General features: G+C 41.2%; 1 protein-coding gene across 1 annotated transcript in view; it reads left to right on the top strand.

Annotated features, from left to right (window-relative positions):
• Window positions 1-22905, top strand: part of PDE4A (phosphodiesterase 4A) — a 373112-nt gene that overhangs the window by 142491 nt on the left and 207716 nt on the right. The window contains exons 4-5 of the mRNA XM_053718013.1: window positions 995-1003; window positions 21407-21455. Coding sequence (XP_053573988.1) covers window positions 995-1003; window positions 21407-21455 — 58 coding nt within the window. The remainder of the gene's footprint in view (window positions 1-994; window positions 1004-21406; window positions 21456-22905) is intronic.

Below are 22905 nucleotides of genomic sequence, written 5' to 3'. Positions count from 1 at the left end.
AGAAAGACCAGCGACGTACAGGGTATGTCACTGGTTGTTAAGGGGTTAAGATACTTTACTTCATCCTCTTCGTATCCTTTATTGAAAAGTATACCTAAGTAGACTCAAGAGCAGCTATGCACTACTAGAAGCCTGCTGGTAATTGGTGGCTACACACATAGGCCTCTTGTCATTGGCTCACCATATGTGGTCAGCTAGCTCCTAGTAGTGCATTGCTGCCCTGGAGTGGACTTTAACAATGTGTTTAACCACTCATGCAGAAATAGTGCAATCATGTTCTATCAGATTTTGAGCATTTTTATTTTGCACTTTTATTTCCCTTTAAAGGTCTATAAAGCTGAATGTAAACACTGTTGTTTGTTACACCAGTATGTTTTAACACCAGCCGTGTTCATCACAGGTTCGACAGTATATTGGTACTACAGAATTGGCTTTAACACCTTTGTGTGGGTTAAACATATAGATATAGCCAAGCATTAGTTAAATAAAAGAATGATCTAAACACATGAGACCATTTTCTTGTTGCAGCTTTATGTCCCTATGTTCTAGAAGGGGTGTGTTATGGGGAAATGACTCACTTTACACAGTCTAACTTTGTGGCTAGTACAGTATTTAAATGTGACATCCTATACCCTGTGAATACTGGAATCCCTTGGTAGACAGGTTACCTGCTGCGTTTGGCTTGCTTTGTGTACGTCGCTATGGTGATTTGCAAGTGTGCATCATTATGCAGGATGATATAGCCATTATCACTGTAGGAAAACATTACCCACTGTAGCATGTTCTTTTTAAGTATATATAAAATTTCATCACTTGTAAATACTAAGCATTATTGTACAGAGTTGCATATTCATTTTTAGTATTGTTACGCAGGATTCGTACAGTGACACCCAGTGGCAACCAGCTCAAACTACTTAAAGTACCTTATAATGGTATTATATATATATAGGACTTTTCCCTTTACTAAAAGGGGCTGAGAGCACCTAGCATACAGGCCTCAGGTGTTAAGGGGCATAAATGCATCTATACTAGCTAGTTTATATCTTAAAGAGCATTGATTCTTATACAAAAAAACTTGCCTTTATGGGTTAAGCTTTTAAAAGTTCTTGCACTGCTTTGCACACACTCCCATTCATTCCATTAAAGGGACAGTAAAGTCAAAATTAAACTTTCATGATTCAGATAGAGCATGAAATTTTAAACAACTTTCCAATTTACTTCTATTTTCTATTTTGCTTTGTTCTTTGGTATCCTTTGTTGGCATACCTAGGTAGCCTCAGGAGCAGCAATGCACTACTAAACATGGGCTGCTGATTGGGGGCTAAACTTATATTACTCTTGTCATTGGCTCAACTGATGTTATCAGCTAGCTCCTAGTTGTGCATTGTTGCTCCTTCAACAAAAGGATACCAAGAGAAAGAAGCAAATTTGACAATAAAAGTAAGTCTGAAATTTGTTTAAAATGTTATGTTCTATCTCACTGGTCTTCAAACCTGTCCTCAGGCCTCCCTAACAGGCCAAATGTTCAGGATTACCTTTGGGCGAGAGCAGGTAAAATAACCATGTTTACTAATCAGCTGATTATTTCTCTTGTGCTCTAGTTTAGAAATCCTCAGGTTTGAAAACAAGTGCTCTATCTGAATCATGAAAGGAAAAAAATAGGGTTTCATGTCCATTGTTAGTGATCACACCAGAGACCACTGTGCCTTCACAAATGTCATGTTCAAGAAGGCCTGTTTTATGCATATAAATCAGTGCCCTTGAACATGAATATTATAATAGACTAGGCAATAAGCCTGCCCAGAGGGCAGTCAATATTTAAAAAATACAAACCCCAAAGCTAAAGTTACAAAAAAAAAAAAAAATGTATGCTTATCTGATAAATTTCTTTCTTTCTGGATATGGTCCACGGATTCATCAATTACTGTTGGGGATATCTCTCCTGGCCAGCAAAGAGCACCACAACAAAGCTGTTAAGTATCACTTCTCTTCCCAAAAACCCCAGTCATTCGACCGAAGGAAAATGGAGAAAAAAGAAGTAACACAAAGTACAGGTAGCCCTCAGTTTACGCCGGGGTTAGGTTCCAGAAGGAATGGTTGTAAATCGAAACCGTTGTAAATTGAAACCCAGTTTATAATGTAAGTCAATGGGAAGTGAGGGAGTTAGGTTCCAGGCCCCTCTCAAAATTGTCATAAGTAACACTTAAACATTATTTTTAAAGCTTTGAAATAAAGACTTTAAATGCTAAACAGCATTTTAAACCTAATAAAATAATCACACAACACAGAATATATAATTAAACTATGTTAAATGAACAAAAACATTTGCTAAACTTGCATTATAAACCTAATAAAATAATCACACAACACAGACTTTACTTGCATTTTTCTGCAAACAGTTCTTTCTATGCATTTCAATCTGGACTGATTTATAGACAGGAAGATCTTGTTCCTTTGAAAACTGCTCGATAGCTCAGGTCTAGTTACACAAATTAATTTCAGCTTGCTTGGCTTGCATATCTTTGCTGCAAAACAAGCGGACAGCTCCACCTACACGCTATTTTAATCAATGCACTGCTTCTCAATGCTTTTCAATAGCAGTCACATGATTGAAAAAAAAAGTTGTTATTCTGAAACGGCTTAAATTGAACTGTTGTAAACCGAGGGCCACCTGTATAGAGGTGCGTGAGATTTAGTCAAAAATAACTATCTTAAAATAAAGGGTGGGCCGTGGACTCACCATATCTGGAAATAAATAAATTTATCAGGTAAGCATTAGTTTTGTTTTTTTTCCTAAGATATGGTGAGTCCACGACTTCATCAATTACTGTTGGGAATTAATACCCAAGCTAGAGGACACAGATGAATAGGGAGGGACAAGACAGGAAGACCTAAACAGAAGGCACCACTGCTTGAAGAAGCTTTCTCCCAAAAGTATCAAATTTGGAAAAAGTATGCAGAGAAGACCAAGTTGCAGCCTTGCAAATCTATTTCACAAAGGCATTATTTTTGAAAACCCAAGAAGAGGAGACAGCACTAGTGGAATGAGCTGTAATTCTCTCAGAAGGCTGCTGTCCAGCAATCTCATAGGCCAAACGAATTATACTTCACAACCAGAGAGAAGTAGCAGTAGCCTTCTGACCTTAACGTTTCCCAGAGAAACAGACAAACAGGGCAAAAGACTGGTGAAAATCCGTAAACGCCTGTAGGTAGAATTTCAGAGCACGCACAACATCCAAGTTGTGCAACAACCGTTCCTTATGAGAAGAAGTATTAGGACATAGAAAAGGAACAACAATTTCCTGATTAATATTTCTATCCGAAATAACCTCAGAAAGAAAACCAAACTTAGTACGAAGAACCGCCTTATCGACATGAAAGATAAGGTAAGGCGAATCACACTGCAAAGCCGAGAGTTCCGAGACTCTCCGAGCAGAAGAGATAACAATAAGAAACAAAACCTTCCAAGATAACAACTTATCTATGGAATGCATGGGCTCAAACGGAGCCTGCTGCAAAATTTTAAGAACAAGATTAAAGCTCCAAGGAGGAGCAACAGACTTAAACACAGGCCTGATTCTGGCCAAGGCCTGAAAAAGATTGCACTTCTGGCGCGTCCGCCAGACGCTTAGTAGCAAAAAAGAAAAAAGCAGCAGCCTTTGGATTCACACCAATAAAGATATTTACGCCATATCTTATGGTAAATCCTTCTAGTAACAGGCTTGCAAAACTGAATCATGGTCTCAATGACCGACTCAGAAAAACCACGCTTAGACAGAACTAAGCGTTCAATTTCCAAGCAGTCAGCTTCAGAGAAACAAGATTTGGTTGAGAGAAAGGAACCTGGGTAAGAAGTTCCTTCTTCAGAGGCAATCTCCAAGGCGGGAGACAAGACATCTCCCCATACCAGATCCTGCAAGACCATGCAGGGCTATTAGAATTACCAAAACTCTCTCTTGTTAGATATGAACAAAGACTAGTGGAAGGAGAGTAAACGGAGGAAAACGGATATGCCAGACTAAAATCCCAAGGAACCGCCAGTATTCATTACGGCGGCCTACGGACCTCTCGACCTTGAACCGTACCTTAAAAGCTTGACGTTCTGCCGAGACTCCTTAATCCAATTCCTGCATCCCTTATTTGAAGGATAACCTGGAAAAACACCTCCGGAAGGAGTGGCCACTCCCCGGGATCAAAAAATCTGTCTGCTCAGGAAATCCGCTTCCCAGTTGTCCACTTCTGGAATATATGGATGACAGACAGCAAATATGAGCTTCCGTCCACTGAACAATCTGAGCTCCCACCTACCTAGTTAAGGAACACCAAGTTTCTCCCTGGTGGTTGATGTAAACCACAGAGATGAAATTGTCCGACTGGAACCTGATAAACCGGCAAAGGACAACTGAGGTTAAGTCATCAGAGCATTGTAAATCGCTCTCCACTCTCAGATGTTTATGAGGAAAGCAAACTCCCCTGCGCCTCTAATCCCGACTGCTCCCCAGCCCATCCGACTGGCATCAATTACCCAGGAAGGTCTCCGAAAGCATGAGACAGAGCCGAGTGATCCCCCTTCCATTGACTGAGCATGCCAAACTGCAGAGCTCTCAGATGGAATCGAGCAAAGGAAATGATGTCCAAATGACCATCAGACCAGTTACCTCCAACAGAGTTAGCCACTGAAAGCCGAACAGTAGTCTGTTGAAAGAGATAAGAGGAAACATCTCAGATTTACTGTCCACCGTTAGAAAATTCCCATAAATAGGGGATCTACTATGATCCCTAAGAAAAAACTACCCTTGTAGCTGGAACAAAGGAACTCTTTTCCAAACTCGCTTTCCATCCGGAAATGAAAATATAACAAGATCTCTGAATGAGAGTCTGCTTGTTGAAGATGGCGCCTGAACCAAAATCCATGTACAGTGTCACAACAATTCCCCAGGACCTAATCACTGCCATAGAGCCCCCAGAACCCATTGGGAAATACTGGGAGCTGTGGCTAAGTCAAATCGAAAGGTCACAAACTGAAGGGGTTTGCCTAGAAAGGCGAATCTCAGGAGTTTGAAATGATCCCTGAAAAAGAGAACATGAGGATACACAGCCTTCAGGTCTATGGTCGTCATAAACTGACCCTCTGGGACTAATGAAGTACGGTACTCTGAGAACTAAGTGTAGACACTGCAGTCTAGAAAAAATTGGAAAGATCCCTGATTTAGGGAACCACGCACAGATTGACTAGAACCAAGGCCCTGTTCCTTTACAGGAATTATAAAGGTACTTGTCATGCCCACATTGGGTCTTGAACTCTGGTCTCGCAGGTTAAAACCCAGTGAGTTACTACAAGGCCACCAGAGGGCTTTTTAAACTAACAATCCAGGAAAAAAGGTCCCAAACACAATTCAAAAAAAATACCTCTCTCATCTTATATGCATGTAAACCTTAGAGGAGGAACCTGCCTCTGTAAAGTATTAAATTCTATTCAGAAACCTTGAGAAATTCAGCCCCCTCATATGGGGGGCAAACCCTTCATGCTGAGCAAGACTCATTTGCGGGTTGTTACTCCAACATCCTTAGGTCTATTCTACTTGACTAGTGGTAGAAAAAAATAACTTTTCCACCTGTATATCAGAAATATTTTTGCCAGGCCCCGACCAACACAAGGTCTTACCATTGTAAAGAAGTACCAGAAGTTTAAAGGGATCCACCCACTAATATAGCCAACACGCCCCATGGGCTAGTACAGCGAAGCTTACTAATTGGCATGGTAGCATCAGGAAGAAAAGAACTGGCTAGCTTAAAAGCCCTCATTTTATCCTGGAGCTTCTCCAAAAGGATTGCTACTAGAATTGAATCAGACAGGGCATCGCACCAAAAAAGATGCTGCACTTGACCTAGTGGCAATACAAACCTCAAGTAGCCTCCAGCTTTCCATGATCCTAAAAAGGACAGCTATCCTTTATAGAGATCGTAGTTCACTTAGCCATAATAGAAATGTCTCCTACTTCAAGTACTGTGCGACATAAGACATTAATGGAGTCAGGGACAGGAAACATACTCTAGCAGACAGGAGACAGGGAAAATGATCCCTTGCTTCTCCTATTCCTGTGCAAAAAATCTCCATTGCACGGGTTGGAACAAGAAACACTTCTTCATAGGAAGGAAAATCGTAGTAACTAAGAAGTTTACTAGATTTCTCAAGATTGACAACGACAGAGTCGAAGTCGTTCAAATAAGCCAAAACCTCCTAAAACAATACACGGAGGTACCCAAACTTAAATCTGAAAAATACTACTTCAGCATCAGATGAAGGAATTATACTGTCCAAAACTGAGATTTCACTCTCAGAGGCTACAGACATATCCTCCTCATCAGACCTATGAGGAATGGAATCTGAGTAGCAGCAAGTGGAACAGAAACCCTACTATATGAATCTCTAAATTTTCCTCTTGCGATTTCCCTTTAGCATAGGAAAAGCAGATCATGCCGAAGATACCACTGAAGAGACCTGGGCAGCAATTTCTGCCAGCAAATAAACTCCTCCAGGAGATAGCGAGGGCACTGCATGTGACGCCATAGAGGCTTGGGATGGTTGAGGAGAAATCTGTGGCATTGCCTGGCAGCCTCATCCTAAAAGACAATAGGCTCAGAGGGAAACAATCTATATATATCCCTTTCAAAAAGGGAATGAATCCCACCAGGAAGCTGTATCTACAAAAGTTGTAATATTTTAAAAACACTACTGTCTCTTTAAATGGAGACCGAAATAAAATCCAGCAATAAAAACGGCTTAACACTCAAAAAAAGGAAAAAATAGAGCACTGGTCCTTTAATTTACTGTGCTAAACATTTTCCCTCTTCTCCCATCATAATAAAAGTTTGACAAGTAACGGCTGAAACACACAAGCAGCAGCCGCAACGGATCTAGACAGCAAGCTCCCTGCTGTATTAACAAACGTACGCGGCCGACGCCGCTCTGAAGAAGAACAGGGAGGAGCTGACCAGGCTGAGAGAAGCTGCGCCATTATCTAAAGCGTGTGCGTCCCAGCCGTACAGAAACACATTAAAGAGACACAAGCCGCAAAAAAAACCCAGAATTTATGCTTACCTGATAAATTTCTTTCTCTTGTGATGTATCGAGTCCATGGATTCATCCATACTTGTGGGATATTCTCCTTCCCAACAAGAAGTGGCAGAGAGAGCACCCACAGCAGAGCTGTCTATATAGCTCCTCCCTTAGCTCCACCCCCCAGTCATTCGACCGAAGGCTAGGAAGAAAAAGGAGAAACTATAGGGTGCAGTGGTGACTGAAGTTTTTTTAAATAAAAATATACTACTTGTCTTAAATAGACAGGGCGGGCCGTGGACTCGATACATCACAAGAGAAAGAAATTTATCAGGTAAGCATAAATTCTGTTTTCTCTTGTAAGATGTATCAAGTCCACGGATTCATCCATACTTGTGGGATACCAATACCAAAGCTTTAGGACACGGATGAAGGGAGGGACAAGACAGGTACCTTAAACGGAAGGCACCACTGCTTGTAGAACCTTTCTCCCAAAAATAGCCTCCAAAGAAGCAAAAGTATCGAATTTGTAAAATTTGGAAAAAGTATGAAGCGAAGACCAAGTCGCCGCCTTACAAATCTGTTCAACAGAAGCCTCATTTTTAAAAGCCCATGTGGAAGCCACTGCTCTAGTAGAATGAGCAGTAATTCTTTCAGGAGGCTGCTGGCCAGCAGTCTCATAAGCCATACGGATGATGCTTTTCAGCCAAAAAGAAAGAGAGGTAGCCGTAGCATTTTTGACCTCTCCGCTTACCAGAATAGACAACAAACAATGAAGATGTTTGACGGAAATCTTTGGTTGCTTGTAAGTAGAACTTTAAAGCACGAACCACATCAAGATTGTGCAACAGACGTTCCTTCTTTGAAGAAGGATTAGGACACAGCGAAGGAACAACAATTTCCTGATTGATATTCCTATTAGAAACAACCCTAGGAAGGAATCCAGGTTTGGTACGTAAAACCACCTTATCTGCATGGAAAACAAGATAAGGTGAGTCACACTGTAAAGCAGATAACTCAGAAACTCTTCGAGCCGAAGAGATAGCTACTAAAAACAAAACTTTCCAAGATAGAAGCTTAATATCTATGGAATGCATAGGTTCAAACGGAACCCCTTGAAGAACTTTAAGAACCAAGTTTAGGCTCCATGGCGGAGCAACAGGTTTAAATACAGGCTTGATCCTGACCAAGGCCTGACTAAACGCTTGAACGTCTGGGACATCTTCCAGACGTTTGTGTAAAAGAATAGACAAAGCAGATATTTGTCCCTTTAAGGAACTAGCTGATAATCCCTTCTCCAATCATTCTTGGAGAAAGGACACAATTTTAGGAATCCTAATCTTACTCCATGAGTAACCCTTGGATTCACACCAACAAAGATATTTGCGCCAAATCTTATCATAGATTTTCCTGGTGACAGGCTTTCTAGCCTGAATCAGGGTATCAATGACCGACTCAGAGAAACCACGCTTTGATAGAATCAGGCGTTCAATCTCCAAGCAGTCAGACGCAGAGAAATTAGATTTGGATGCTTGAACGGACCTTGGATTAGAAGGTCCTGCCTCATTGGCAGAGTCCACGGGGGAACAGATGACATGTCCACCAGGTCTGCATACCAAGTCCTGCGTGGCCACGCAGGCGCTATCAGAATCACCGAAGCTCTCTCCTGCTTGATTCTGGCAACCAGACGTGGGAGGAGAGGAAACGGTGGAAATACATAAGCCAGATTGAAGGACCAGGACACTGCTAGAGCATCTATCAGTACCGCCTGGGGATCCCGGGACCTGGACCCGTAACGAGGAAGTTTGGCGTTCTGTTGGGATGCCATCAGATCCAATTCTGGTGTGCCTCATAGCTGAGTCAGCTGGGCAAATACCTCCGGATGGAGCTCCCACTCCCCCGGATGAGAAGTCTGACGACTTAGGAAATCCGCCTCCCAGTTCTCTACCCCTGGGATATGGATTGCTGAGAGATGGCAAGAGTGATCCTCCGCCCATCGGATTATTTTGGTTAACTCCATCATCGCTAAAGAACTCTGTGTTCCTCCTTGATGATTGATATAGGCTACAGCCATGATGTTGTCCGACTGAAATCTAATGAATTTGGCCGCAGCTAGCTGAGGCCACGCCTGAAGCGCATTGAATATCGCTCTCAGTTCTAGAATGTTTATCAGGAGGAGAGATTCCTCCCGAGACCATAAGCCCTGTGCTTTCAGGGATTTCCAGACTGCACCCCAGCCTAGCAGGCTGGCATCTGTCGTTACTATGAGCCACTCTGGCCTGCGGAAACACATTCCCTGAGACAGGTGGTCCTGAGACAACCACCAGAGAAGAGAATCTCTGGTCTCTTGGTCCAGATGCAGTTGAGGAGATAAATCTGCATTATCCCCATTCCACTGTTTGAGCATGCATAGTTGCAGTGGTCTGAGGTGTAGGCGGGCATAAGGGACTATGTCCATTGCCGCTACCATAAGTCTGATTTTTCCTATCAATGTCACCAGTAACTATGAGCCCTTTATGCAAGCTTGGATTCCTCTTTTACTGAATACAGCTTACTTTTCCCTCATGGGGATATTGCCAGCCTTTTCTAGAAATAACACAGTCTGTCTAGAAAAAAATAGACTGAACATACCTTAATGCAGTTTAGCCTGCAAACTGTTCCCCCAACTGAAGTTTTCCTGTACTCTTCAGCCCTTGTGAGAACAGCAGTGGATCTTAGTTACAAAGTGCTAAGATCATCATCCTGCTTGCAGAAATCTTCATCCCTTTTCTGCCAGAGAGTAAATAGTACACACCGGTACCATTTAAAATAACAAACTTTTGCTTGAGAAAAGAAAAACTAACATTTTTGTCACCACACTCAGTTTGCCCTTCCTAGCAGTTAATCAGGCAGAGAGAATGACTGGGGGGTGGAGCTAAGGGAGGAGCTATATAGACAGCTCTACTGTGGGTGCTCTTTCTGCCACTTCCTGTTGGGAAGGAGAATATCCCACAAGTATGGATGAATCCGTGGACTCGATGCATCTTACAAGAGAAAAGAATTTTCCTCTTGCGTGCAGAGCGATAATGCGCTAAAATGTACAGTCAAAAACACTTTAGTACTGCGCCTCAGTGTTAGCTAAAGACACCGATCCCGGCAATAACGTACTACCTCATAAGACCTTAGGCTATGGAGGGTTGTAACATGAACAGTGTCTTCTCTTTTCCGGATATATATTCTTTTGGCTGCCTTGCACAGCCAACATTCCTTTGAGGATGCGTGCGCAACTGGCGACACCAATGGACGCGTTACAAACGTGATTATAGTATAGATATGAATACCTAATTTAAAAGGATAGTAAACCCCAAAACTTTCTTTTATGATTCAGATAGAACATACAATTTTAAACAACAATTTAATTCTATTATCAAATTTTCTTCATTCTCTTGTTATCCATTGCTGAAGGGACAGCATTGCACTACTGGCAGCTAGCTGAACACATCTAGTTAGCCAATCACAAAAGACAAATGTGTGCCGGCATCAATTAGCAGCAGCTCCCACTAGTGTAGGATATGTGCGTATTCATTTTTATAGTGCTCAGATTATTTATCTGTGAATTTTGGAAGTCTAAGTTAACCTTGCTAGGGCTCAGACCTACAACTAAGATGTTTGAAGTGGTATTGCAGTCATTCTCTTAACGAAGAAATCTACCTTTCCAGCTATCCAGTTTTGCATTCAATTTAACTAAATCATACTGTGGTCCCTTATAGTGCACCACTAGGGTTGCCACCTCAGCCATGTTTTCTTGGACACTTATGAGTTATACATGCTGCAGAGTTTGCAGGTAGGAACATGAATTTCAACCATAGAAAGCAGACAAATAGGGACACTGAACAGCACTATTCATGTTCCTCCCTGCAAACCCTGCAGCATGTATAACTCATAAGTGTCCAGGAAAACATGGCCGAAGTGGCAACCCTATGCACCACTGAATATTATTAGAAAGAAAACTTTGAGTTTCCATTTGTATTATTCAAGTTCAATTACTGTGACAATGACTCAATAAAATTAATGTCTTGAATTAATTACAAGCTCAATCCCATTTAGTGGCAATAGCCTCACAGTGATGAAAAGTTAAAGGGACATTAAAGGGATACTAAACCCAAATATTTTCTTTTATGATTCAGATAGAGCAAACAATTTTAAGCAACTTTCTTATTTACTCCTATTATCAATTTTTCTACGTTCTCTTGGTATCTTTATTTGAAAAAGCTTTGAAGCCAGCCCATTTTTGGTTCAGCACCTGGGTAGCGCTTGCTGATTGGTGGCTAAATGTAACCACCAGTCAGCAAGCGCTACCCAGGTGCTGAACTAAAAATGGGCCGGTAATATGTAGCAATAAAGAGCTACATTTGGTAAAGGTTAAATTATACTGTTTTGCATTAAATGCAGGCCTAATTCTAATGTTAAGAAAACTAATTTCAGTTGTATTCACATAATTTTGTATGTTATACGTAGCAGTGTATGTAAACATGTATTTCTAAGTAAACATGTTTTTAAATCGTGTGGAAAATTTATTACATGCCCCTTTAAATTTAAATTAAATAATTCATCTAAAGATACTAATCGCCTCTTGTTTTTGTGTTAAAATATGTGCTTTGTCCCTCGCTCCCTAAAGAAACCAAAAACCAAATTCTCTAACCTGCAAACGCTGCAAGTCAAATAGCTGGTTTAGACAATACACAACATTTTGAAAATCTAGGTTTCAGATTTTGGGCTAGATTACAATTGGAGCGCTAATTTATTCTGCGGCCGTAAATGGCCAAATTCGCCCGTTTGCGGGCGCATGATAAATAACCAGCCATTACAAGTGGCTGGTTTATTGCGGCAGCACATACTCATTGAATTAACCAGAGGTCAGACCTCTGGTTAATTCAAAAATGTTCCCAAATTTGCCCCAAAATAAAGTGGATAGTTCTTGTATAAAATTAAAAAAAAATCAGCATCTTTTTTTGTGTGTAAATAATAACTGCACAAAGCAATTTTAAGGGGTTAAAGTAAGTGGGTGTGGGGTGTTAGAAGAAGAAAAAACGTCACTGAAAAGTGCCTTTACCTTGCTGTCTTTGGGTAACTGTGATTTCACTTGAAATATATATGTATTTGCTTGTATACATATATGTTTATGCATTAATATGTGTATGTATACAAATAAACTCATAAATATATATGTATATATTAATATACATATATATATATTTCAAATTTGCTGCCCATCGCTGAGCGACTTACCCCCTTCGCTGCGCTAGGTTCTCTGCTGTGTCTCACGGCATCCCATTGGAGCCTACGGAAGCGCACTCTCGTGAACACAAGGTTGCATTCGCTTTGCGCTGAACCTGTAATACGGGCTCACGCAAATGAGTGTGCTGCACTCTTAATCTGTTTTTTTTTTGTGTGTGTGGAGCAAACCACAATTTTTTTAAAGCAAGATGTGTTTAAGAGCTGTCCTGTTAACGCTATTTCGCTGCCTAAGAGCACGATGATCTAAAGCTCACCGTTATGGTGAAATTATCTAAGAAGTGTCGTCAGAATTGCAAGGTCTGTCAAAGAATTTTAGAAAAGTACATTTTAGCTTAAGAGACATAAAAAAAAGCCACCAAAGACTTTGTGTGATTACAGTACATCTTGTCAAGTTTTTGATCATCATGCCTTAAGTAGCTAGTAGATCTTGCAGGAGCAGCAACCATGGAGGTTGGGACCCTGGTGGGGGCGAGTGGTGGGTTTAGGGAGGGGCATAAAGGGGAATGTCGGGGCCCTTTTTCTAATTTTTGCCTATGGGCCTGGTTGATCTCTGTCTGCCCCGGTTTAACTAATTTGCTGGTGGTTACAGTAAGTGTTTAATTTTAAAAAGACTTTTCTTCTTAAAAGGGAAGAGTTCATAGCTGCATTCATTACTTTTGGGAAATACAGAACCTGGCCACCAGGAGGAGGCAAAGACACCCCAGCCAAAGGCTTAAATACCTCCCCTACTTCCCTCATCCCCAGTCATTCTTTGCCTTTCATCACAGGAGGTTGGCAGAGAAGTGTCAGACGTTCAAGATAGTAGTACTCTTCGCAATGGGACTGGAGTTTTAAGTAATCCTGTCCGCCTCTCAGTGAGAGCATGGATGAAAGTTAGAGTTTGGAGATGCAGGGAGAGTCTTCCTGCGAACCCATCGCAACTCGTATTAACAGCTCCAGTGTTGACGAGTTTCGCTGCCTACCTTTCTTCACTCAAGTCCTGTTCCACTGTGTAGATTCCGGTAAGATCGTTTCATTTTATTTCAATATGTGAATGTGATGCTAACGAAACAAGGTAGGGTCCCAGTGGGATTCCTTTTATCTTAATAAGGAATCATGGGTTAATATATCCTGAGGGGGGTTATTGAACAGGGGGGACTTTTAATCATGTTTGTTATATGGTTATATCTGCAAATGTGTAGCTATACTTAGGCTCACGGCCTTTTCGGAACATAACGGCCTTCTTTTAATGACGCAATCTTCAAGATTGTGCGCCCTTTTCGTGACTGGCACTGTGCACCTCGTGACGGGTGTGGTTATGTTTTTCACTTCCGTATGCTGACTGTGTGGGACCGAAAGAGTCTTGCTGCTCGTGGTTGTCTGGTTCACAGGAGGTGGTGAGTGCCCCACCCATTGGGGGTGTTAAAGGGTGCCAGTTAGGCTTTTTTGTCATTTTTGTAATCCCAAGATTATGGAGGATTCTGCTATGCACGACACGTATGCCTCTGATACCGAGGATGTGTCTTGTGATAAATATGAAATGTTCCGATTGCCGTTCTAGAGTAATCTCTTCTCCCGAAGCAGGGAGCTTAGAGTGTGTTGAGCCATCCGCCTCAGAGGTTTCCATGACCCGTGAAGCGAGTGCCGCAGTCCATTTCCCGGCTACGCAAGCAGGTGTCCCTATGGCCTTTACTCCTTCTCCGGAGGGTGGCTTGTTTCCTGCAGAGGTTACGGCACAGTTCCGCATGGCCATTTCTATGGCACTGAATCATTTATATCTCCCAAGTGAAGTATTTCTAAGATATTGTCCGTGTTCCGTTAACCAAGGCCCGTCGAGTGTGGGATCGCCCGATTCAGTTCGGCCTTCTGGGGAAGCGTTGGCCCCTGACGTTTCAGGGGCCCCTATCTCGGGGTCAGGGTCTTCAGTTGATCCGGCGAGAGATGATTTTGCCTTTCCGTTATAGGCTGGCTTGCCTTCGTGTCTTTTAAGACATGTTTTGGCAATGTTGGCGGATCCCAGTCCTAGCGGGCCAAGGGATCCGAGGCCTTAGACGCTGGATGGCAAAATGGAGCTGACGTTTGTGGATGAAGCCAATCTCCTTAACGTCACCGTTTTTTCTTTTTCTTTATGTTTTTCAGTTCCAGTTCTGAGCTTGGGTGAATGGGGCTTTTAATCGGCTGGTCCCGTTGTCGTCCTCATTCACCTTGGGCATTCACCTGATGGGTGCTGCCTTCACTTTTTTGATCCGAATGGATGTGTTTAATTTGTTTTTTCTTAAGCTCATGCCTGTTAGATTTTAGTTTTTATGAATGTTCATTCTCTGAACCGATACTTGCGATTTAGGTCGCTTGGGCACTTCTCAGAAGTTGCGCACTTGTTGAACAATAGAATTATGTTTTTCTAGTTTATTTATCGATCCTTCTGGATGAATTTTCTTGGCCCTTGGGCAGTTCTAGAGTGTCCTTATACCAGGCAGGTACTGGTCGGATACTTTTTCGACTGTTACCAGGGTTCATGTCACCCTCGTGGTGCTGATTAATCCTACTGGATTCTGAATGTCTTTTGGCCTATTCTATGGACTCCGGGCTCGGATCCTACCGAAGTATGAGGTCTGTTGTTTAAATACAACCCCTCTGTATGGAGGGTTATGAGTGCCAATCTAGGTTGGTTGTTCAGGCTTCTCGTCTGGGATACGGATCTGTTTTTGCAGACATAATCATGGTTCCTCAGGTTCCCGGGGACTCAGAACCGTTATTCCATTCTTGGAGTTGGGAGATGTGTGTGACCTATGTGGTCTGGTGTGCCGAGTAATTAATGATTTGCCTTTTCACTCGAGGTTCTTCCGGCCGCTGACTCTTTAGCCTATTAAGCATTCTATTGCGGTGGCAGAGTTTCCTTCCTTCCCGCCTTGGGTGGATCATATGGTCTGGATGCGCAGGCATGTTCTTTCTCTGCTCAGAGTTGTGTTACTCTAAGAGTTGGTGTGCAGGGGTTCCCTGCCTTCTGTGGGGAGCTGCGAAGCTCTAGCTTTTGCCTGCTTAAAAGAAGATTTTTGGAAGATAGATTCTTCAAGGATCTCTGGCTGTTGTCTCTTCCATTACCCTTGGTCTGACCATGGTCTCGATGTTTGGGTGTCTTTCCGCCCTCATTGCAACTCTAGCCTTGGGGCTTGTCAGTGAAGAGGCGAGGTCGGTTATGGAGGGTCGCCTTTCTGGGGTCAGGTAGTTGACTATTTATCTTCGATGCTACCTTGCCTGTGTGTGTAGCACTTATTAACGCTTGCCTACAAGATTTCTTTGCGATCTAAGTGCCCTGGGTGCTGAATGTTAGACCGTTAAGGAAGTCCTGGTGACTCTTGGGTTTGAGGCTATTGCTAGATCGCTAAGTCTACGGACTTTAGAGGTGCGTTCCTCCTTGTAGGAGGCAGCTTAGGTTCCTCTGGAAGTTGTATCTTCGTTAGATTCCTTTTTCGAGGACCCTGACCTGGATCCGTGTCTCTCCTTGGATGGGTGTGGACGGTTCGTTCTCACTCTAGATGTTTGTGTTACCGCAGGCCTCTCTCGGTAGAGGCTGGGGCTCTGTGAGAGATGCCTATCTGTTTGTGGCTTAAGCTTTAGGTCCCTCTGATGGTCCCCTACTAGTCTTCTGGTGCATTTACACTGTTCCTGTAGACTGCAGGTATCTTCACCGGGTTGGCCATATGGCCGAGGGGTCACGCCTCTATGGTAGGGTGGTTTTCCTTTGTTTCATTCTTCCTCTTCTAGAGCAGGGGGTGGGGGTTCTCCGGGTTCGGAGTTACCTTAGTATTTGGAGCGACCTGTGTGTCCTTGGTGTCTTGTCTTGTAAGGGTTTTTCCCTTCTTGCGTTTCAGAATCCTGGAGGGGAGTTGCGTTGTAGTGACTGGTTCCTCCATTCCTGCAGTGGGAGGCTGAGGGTTTGATCCTTATGAGGCTCCTGCTAGATGTTGGATTTTTATATATGGATGCTGAGGGTCTGAGGACCTTCTCCTTTTGGGAAGCGTTCCTTGTTTTTTAAAAGACAGCCGTGTAGGGGGTTTCGCACCCGAGCACAATGTCTATCTGACTTATGGTAGGATACCGTTTGTAGTAACGGTCAGTGGTCTAACCGGGGGCTTTGTTCCTTTATTTACCCTTCTTTTCTCTTCTGGAAGTCTGGGACTCTTTACTTTGGTCTTGACTAGCCTTTGGGCTAGGACCATTATCCTAGAGGAAGATTGGGGGTCGGTTTACTCTATGCAGGGTTGACCGTTTTTCTTTGGAGTCGGTTCTCTCCTTTGTGGGAGGTCTTGGATGTTCCTCCTCTTTTCCACTGGCGTTCAGTGTTGGGAGGGGACGTACCTTGGAGTCGATATTTGCAATTGAATCCACTACCACTATTGCACTTTGAAGGTGTAACCAGGGACAGCTAATTGCACTTTGATTGGGTGTTAGCAAGCTTTGAAATGCCTTCGGTTTTTGGGTTAGCAACGGGTGAGAGTCAGTTTTCCTACCTGGAACTGGTCATTGGGAGTTCCTGTTCAGCGTTAGTGCTTCTTTGGGAGAACTCTTTACTTGCTGCTGGGATAGTTATCCTATTTCTGCTGTCATCTGCTGTCCTAGCTTGCATCTAGCTTTAATATGAGGCAACGGGGAACTCATGATTTTCCTGGGTATGTTATAGGGTCAGGGGATATGAGGGTGTTCCTCGAGTCCTTTTTGGGGACATGTTTCCCTGTGTATGGATCTCTCTTTCCTCGATCCTTGTGTTCTAGGGAGATCATCTCCCTTTACGTTGTTATTGTACGACAACCATCGGTTGTTCTATGTTCGGCCAAAGTGGAATGATCCTTTTGCTTTTCATGAGATTCTGTCTCCTTTTTGAGGCAGATAGCGGTCCTTGTCTTGGCCGGGTACCTTCATGGGAGTCGTGATCCACGGGTTTGACTCCTCAGAGGTTGTTTGGGCTTGACGGACTCTGGGACTGAGTGGTTTAGTTCGCCTTTGCCAGCAGTGTAACTAATGTTCAGTTAACTGAGCTTTCGGGTTTTCTCCTGTGTCATCTATACTTTTTCGGGTGTCGAATAATCAGGCTGTGGTGCCTTTCGAAGGGGCCGCCTTTTGTGCCCACACCGTTGTTTGCATTCAGTGTCCTCTAGCTTGGTATTCTTTTCCCAAAAGTAATGAATGCAGCTGTGGACTTTTCCCTTTTAAGAAGAAAAACATAAATTATGCTTTCCTGATAATTTCATTTTCTTCTGAAGGTAAGAGTCCACAGCTCCCACCCGTGTTTTTATCTATGAGGCGGCTGTAATTTTTGTTCTTCTGGCACCTTTTTTTTTACCCTGATATTTTTCCTACTGTTTCCTACTGTTCCTTGTTCCCTCGGCAGAATGACTGGGGGGTTGAGGGAAGTGGGGGGAGGTATTTAAGCCTTTGGCTGGGGGTGTCTTTGCCTCCTGCCTGGTCGCCAGGTTCTGTATTTCTCAAAAGTAATGAATGCAGCTGTGGACTCTTCCCTTAAGAAGAAAATGAAATTATCAGGTAAGCATAATTTATGTTTTTTCAATTTACGTTTATTATCAAATTTACTTTACATTCTCCTGGTGTCCTTTGTTGAAAATCATACCTAGGTAGGCTCTGGAGCAGCAATGCACTACTGGGAGCTAGTTGGCGATTGGTGGATATGCACATATAACTCCTGTTATTGGCTCAACAAAAATATGTTCAGCTAGCTCACAGTAATGAATTGGTGCTCTGGAGCTAAATCTGAATAATCATTTAAAATACTCTAACCTAATAGAGCTAACTCATAGTTAGGGACACTAATGTTAGAAATAACATTCTCTAACAATTTTGAGCATTTTGTTTTTTGATTTTATTTTTTATTTAGAATGTCCCTTTAAAGGGACAGTCAACACTAAAATTGTTATTGTTTAAAAAGATAGATAATACCTTTACTACCCATTCCCCAGCTTTGCACAACCAACATTGTTATATTAATATACTTTATAAACCTCTAAATTTCTGCCGGTTTCTAAGCCACTACAGACCGCTTCTTATCACATGCTTTTTTATTTGCTTTTCACAACAAGGCCCTGCTAGTTTATGTGGGCCATATAGATAACATTGTGTTCACGCCCGGGAAGCTATTTAAGAGTTAGTACAACACCGTACTAACTGCACGTCAATAGATAATAAATAAAAAGTCATGTGATCAAGGGGCTGTCAGAAGATGCTTAGATACAAGGTAATCACAGAGGTAAAAAGTTTATTAATATAACTGTGCTGGTTGTGCAAAACTGGGGAATGGGTAATAAAGGGATTATCTTTTAATACAATAAAAATTCTATTGTAGACTGTCCCTTTAACTGGTTACTATATTCCTATTGCTTTAAAACAGAAGTGTATATCCACATGCTTTGATTTTATAAAGATCTCAGTTCATTTGGATGTAACACATGTATTGGATGTATTAAATTTTAAAATGTGCAGAGCATTCATATATTCGCAGGATACTAATGAACCATTGATGATTGTGTTTGCTAAATTTGATTGGTGTTTCATTGTGTTTGCTAAATACGATTTATACTGGTTTAGAGCTTACACGAAACTCTTAAAAAAATGTTACATGGTTGATAACCCCATGGTTACATATCCAGATGAAGGGAGGACTTGCATTGTGACCTACTTAAGCTAACCACACATACGTATGAATATATCTCAACAGTAGGGCTTTTGAATAATTAGTTTAGGTAGTGTGAATTTCAAAGGGTCATTTGGCTAAATACATTAGCAATACGAGAATCCTGTACTTAGATTGCTAATGTCCTCGTCTTGCATTGACTGAGATCTTTATTAAAGGGACACTCAAGTCAAAATTAAACTTCATGATTCAGATAGAGCATGCAATTTTAAACAACTTTTCCAATTTACTAAATGTACACAGTCTTTTTATATTTACACTTTTTAAAGGGCCATAATACCAAAATGTTTAAACACTTGAAAGTGATGCAGTATAGCTGTAAAAAGCTGACTAGAAAATATCACCTGAATATCTCTATGTAAAAAAGAAAGATATTTTACCTCAAAGGTTCCTCAGTAGCCACATCCCATTGTAAAGGATTTCTAAGCAGCATATTAGTATGTCTGTCCTGGGACAGCTAAGGGGATGAGCCTCGTGCACTCTCATATTATTTCCCTATTCAGCTTACTATGAAATCTCATGAGATCACAGTGAAAGAGTTCATGACCTCAGCACTGCTGATGCTAATTGGCTGCTGCTCATTTCTTCATTTTTCTTTTTTTTTTTACCTGCAGCTAGGAGTAGCTGAGTATAACTTTTTACACAGAACTTACTCTGCTGAGCTGAGGAGATTGTGAGGTAAAATATCTTCCTTTTTTACATAGGAAGGTGATATTTTCCTGTCAGCTTTTTACAGTTATACTGCATCAGTTTCAAGTGATTTAGCATAATGAGTATTATGTCCCTTTAAGTCACCAACTCCTACTGAGCATGTGCAAGAATTCACAGCATATACGTATATTCATTTGTGATTGACTGATGGCTGTCACATGATACCGGGGGAGTGGAAATAGACATAACTTTGCAATTTATTTAACAAAAATCTACCTCTCATTTGAAGTTCAGACTAAGTTCTATTGCATTGTCTTCTTATCATGTATTTGTTAACTTATGCAAATCTACAATGTTGACTGGTCCTTTAAAGGGGCATGAAAGTCAAAATTAAACTTTCATAATGCAGACAGAGCATACCATTTTTAAAACCCTTCCAATTTACATCTTGGATCAAATTTACTTTTTTCTCTTGGTATCCGTTGCTGAAGAGCATACCTAAGTAGGCCCAGAGCATGCAAATGTATCAATGTTATACTTTGTTTCAAACACTTCTGCCAAATAGTTTTCAAGTCGTCCTCAGTCTACCTAGATATGCTCTTTAATAAATTCATACCAAGGTAAATTTCATAATTAATGTAAATTGGAATGTTTAACATTAAAGAGACAAGAAAACCCAAATTGTTTCTTTTATTTATTCAGATAGAGAATACAATTATAAACAAGTTTCTAATTTACTTCTGTTATCTAATTTGCTTCAATACTCTTGATATCCTTGGTTGAAAGCATATTTAAATAGGCTCAGTAGCTGCTGATTGTTGGCTGCACATAGATGCCTTGTGTGATTGGCTAACCCATGTTTATTGCTATTTCTTCAACAAAGGATATCTAAAGAATAAAGCAAATTAGATAATAGAAGTAAATTAGAATGTTGTTTTAAAATTGTATTCTCTATCTGAATCATGAAAGAAAAAATTGTGGGTTTCATGTCCATTTAAGGGCTAGATTACAAGTGGAACACCTAATTTAAAGTGAATGTAAAGTTTAATGAATAAGTGCCCAGTATCTAAAAATACTTTTGAAACCAAGGGCACTTTCATTCATTAAACTTTACAATGAAACTTCTTTTTTAAAACACCTTTGCTTTATTGAAAGCAAACCGGCGATCCTCCGCCCGCAGCTCCTGCTTTAGTTAGCACAGCTATGACAAATCTCTTGCTTCCTCCAATCGTTGCATGCCCCCTTTGGCGTCCAGTTTGTGAAGCACGCAGCAATTAGAGGAAAGCCGGATTTGTCATCGATCTGCTTAACTACAGTAGAAGATGCGGGCGGAGGATCGCCAGTCTGCTTTCCATAAAGAAAGTTAAGCATTTTAAAAAAGAAGCTTCATTGTAAAGTTTAATGAATGAAAGTGCCCTTGTTTCAAAAGTATTTTTAGTACCGGCACTTATTCATTAAACTTTACATTTACTTTAATGTGCACCCGTAATTTGGAATCCTGAAAGTTCAAACAAAATACTTGTTACAGAAACTAACAGTCTCACCTAAATTTTATATCTTGTAAGCTGAATCTAGGGTACAATTTCTAACACCCTATTCCTAAATAAATATATATATATATATATACCGTACTTTTTTTTTTTTAACTCACAAAAAATGTATCCCTAAAATGAATATAATTTAAACGCATCGTATTATTTTGTTGTATTCCTCAGGTGCTGGCCCAGCCTACGCAGCGTCAAGAAACAACTTCACCATCCTTGCAAACGTTACCCACCCAACAAACCAAGTGAGTGTTCATACAAAGGAGACCTAATGATTTCATTCAGGGTTTTTTAGAGAAATGTTGCTGGGAAAATTGGGTGCAGTTCATAGGGAAAATAAAGTTAAAATGAAACCTTTATAATTCAAATAGAGCATCAAAATTTGCGTCATTCTCTTGGGGGTCAATTTATTATTGGCCGAATTGGGCCAATGGAGTTAAGAAGCAGCGGTCTATAGACCGCTGCTCCTTAACTCATATGCCACCTCTGAGGCGGCGTACAGCAATCTGCCAGGATCCTATACGATCGGGCTGATTGACACCCCCCTGCTAGTGACCGATTGGCCGTGAATCTGCAGGGGGCAGTATTGCACAAGCTGAGATGCGGACATAATACACTACAGAGTATCATGTCCGCCAGACTTTAATAAATTGACCCCTTGGTATCCTTTGAGTAAACTTTGAAGAGTAAACTTGGGTAGGCTCAGTATGTCTGCAACAAAGTATACAAACATTCTTGCACAACTCTGTTTTCATAGAGTACTAAAGTAATGTGCACATTTCTGAGCCTACCTAGGTTTACGCTTCAACAAAGGATACCAGAGAAGGAAGCTAATTTTTATAACAGAATAACAATTGGAACATTTTTTTAAATTTGCATTATAAATTAGAGATATTAATCAGTGGCTTAAAATTATGAAAAGGGTGAAGCAATGACAATTAAAGGGACAGTCCAAAATATAATTTGTATAGTTTTAAAAGATATCCCTTTATTACCCATTCCCCTAGTTTTGCACAACCAACACGGTTATATTATTACACTTTACCTCTGTGATTACCTTGTATCTAAGCATCTTCTGACAGCCCCCTGATCACATGACAGTGACGATTTAAAATCTATTGACTTGCATTCAGTACGGTGTTGTGCTAACTCTTAAAACTAACTTCCCCGGGCTATGAACACAATGTTATCTATATGGCCCACATGAACTATCAGTCTCCTGTTCTGAAAAGCAAATACAAAAGCATGTGATGAAGAGGCTGTCAATAAAGCTTTTGAAACAGGCAGTAATTTAGAGGTTTAAATGTTATAAAGTATATTAATCTAACAATGTTGGTTGTGCAAAGCTGGGGGATGGGTAGTAAAGGCGTTATCTATCTTTTTAAACAATAACAATTTTTGAGTAGTTTGTCCCTTTAACTCACATGCTGCAGAACGCATGCCTTTGCTTCATCTTTTTAGGTCAATCAGATTTTTTATTTCCTCGGCCAAGGCGTTCATCCCCTAATCGAACAGCATTTATAATATCACTGAAACAACATAGACAATATTTTCATAAAAAACATTTGAAATACGCTGATAATGTCATAGTTTGTTGGCAGAGAGCAAGTGGATTACAGTTGCAATGCACTACTCAGTCAGCAGTGCCAGTATTTCTGTTTGCCGTGTTTTTCTTTAACAATAGTTAGATG

The sequence above is a fragment of the Bombina bombina genome, chromosome 6 (genome assembly GCF_027579735.1).
Source record: "Bombina bombina isolate aBomBom1 chromosome 6, aBomBom1.pri, whole genome shotgun sequence".
NCBI classification, from domain to species: domain Eukaryota; kingdom Metazoa; phylum Chordata; class Amphibia; order Anura; family Bombinatoridae; genus Bombina; species Bombina bombina.
This window is presented reverse-complemented; position numbering and strand designations above follow the sequence as displayed.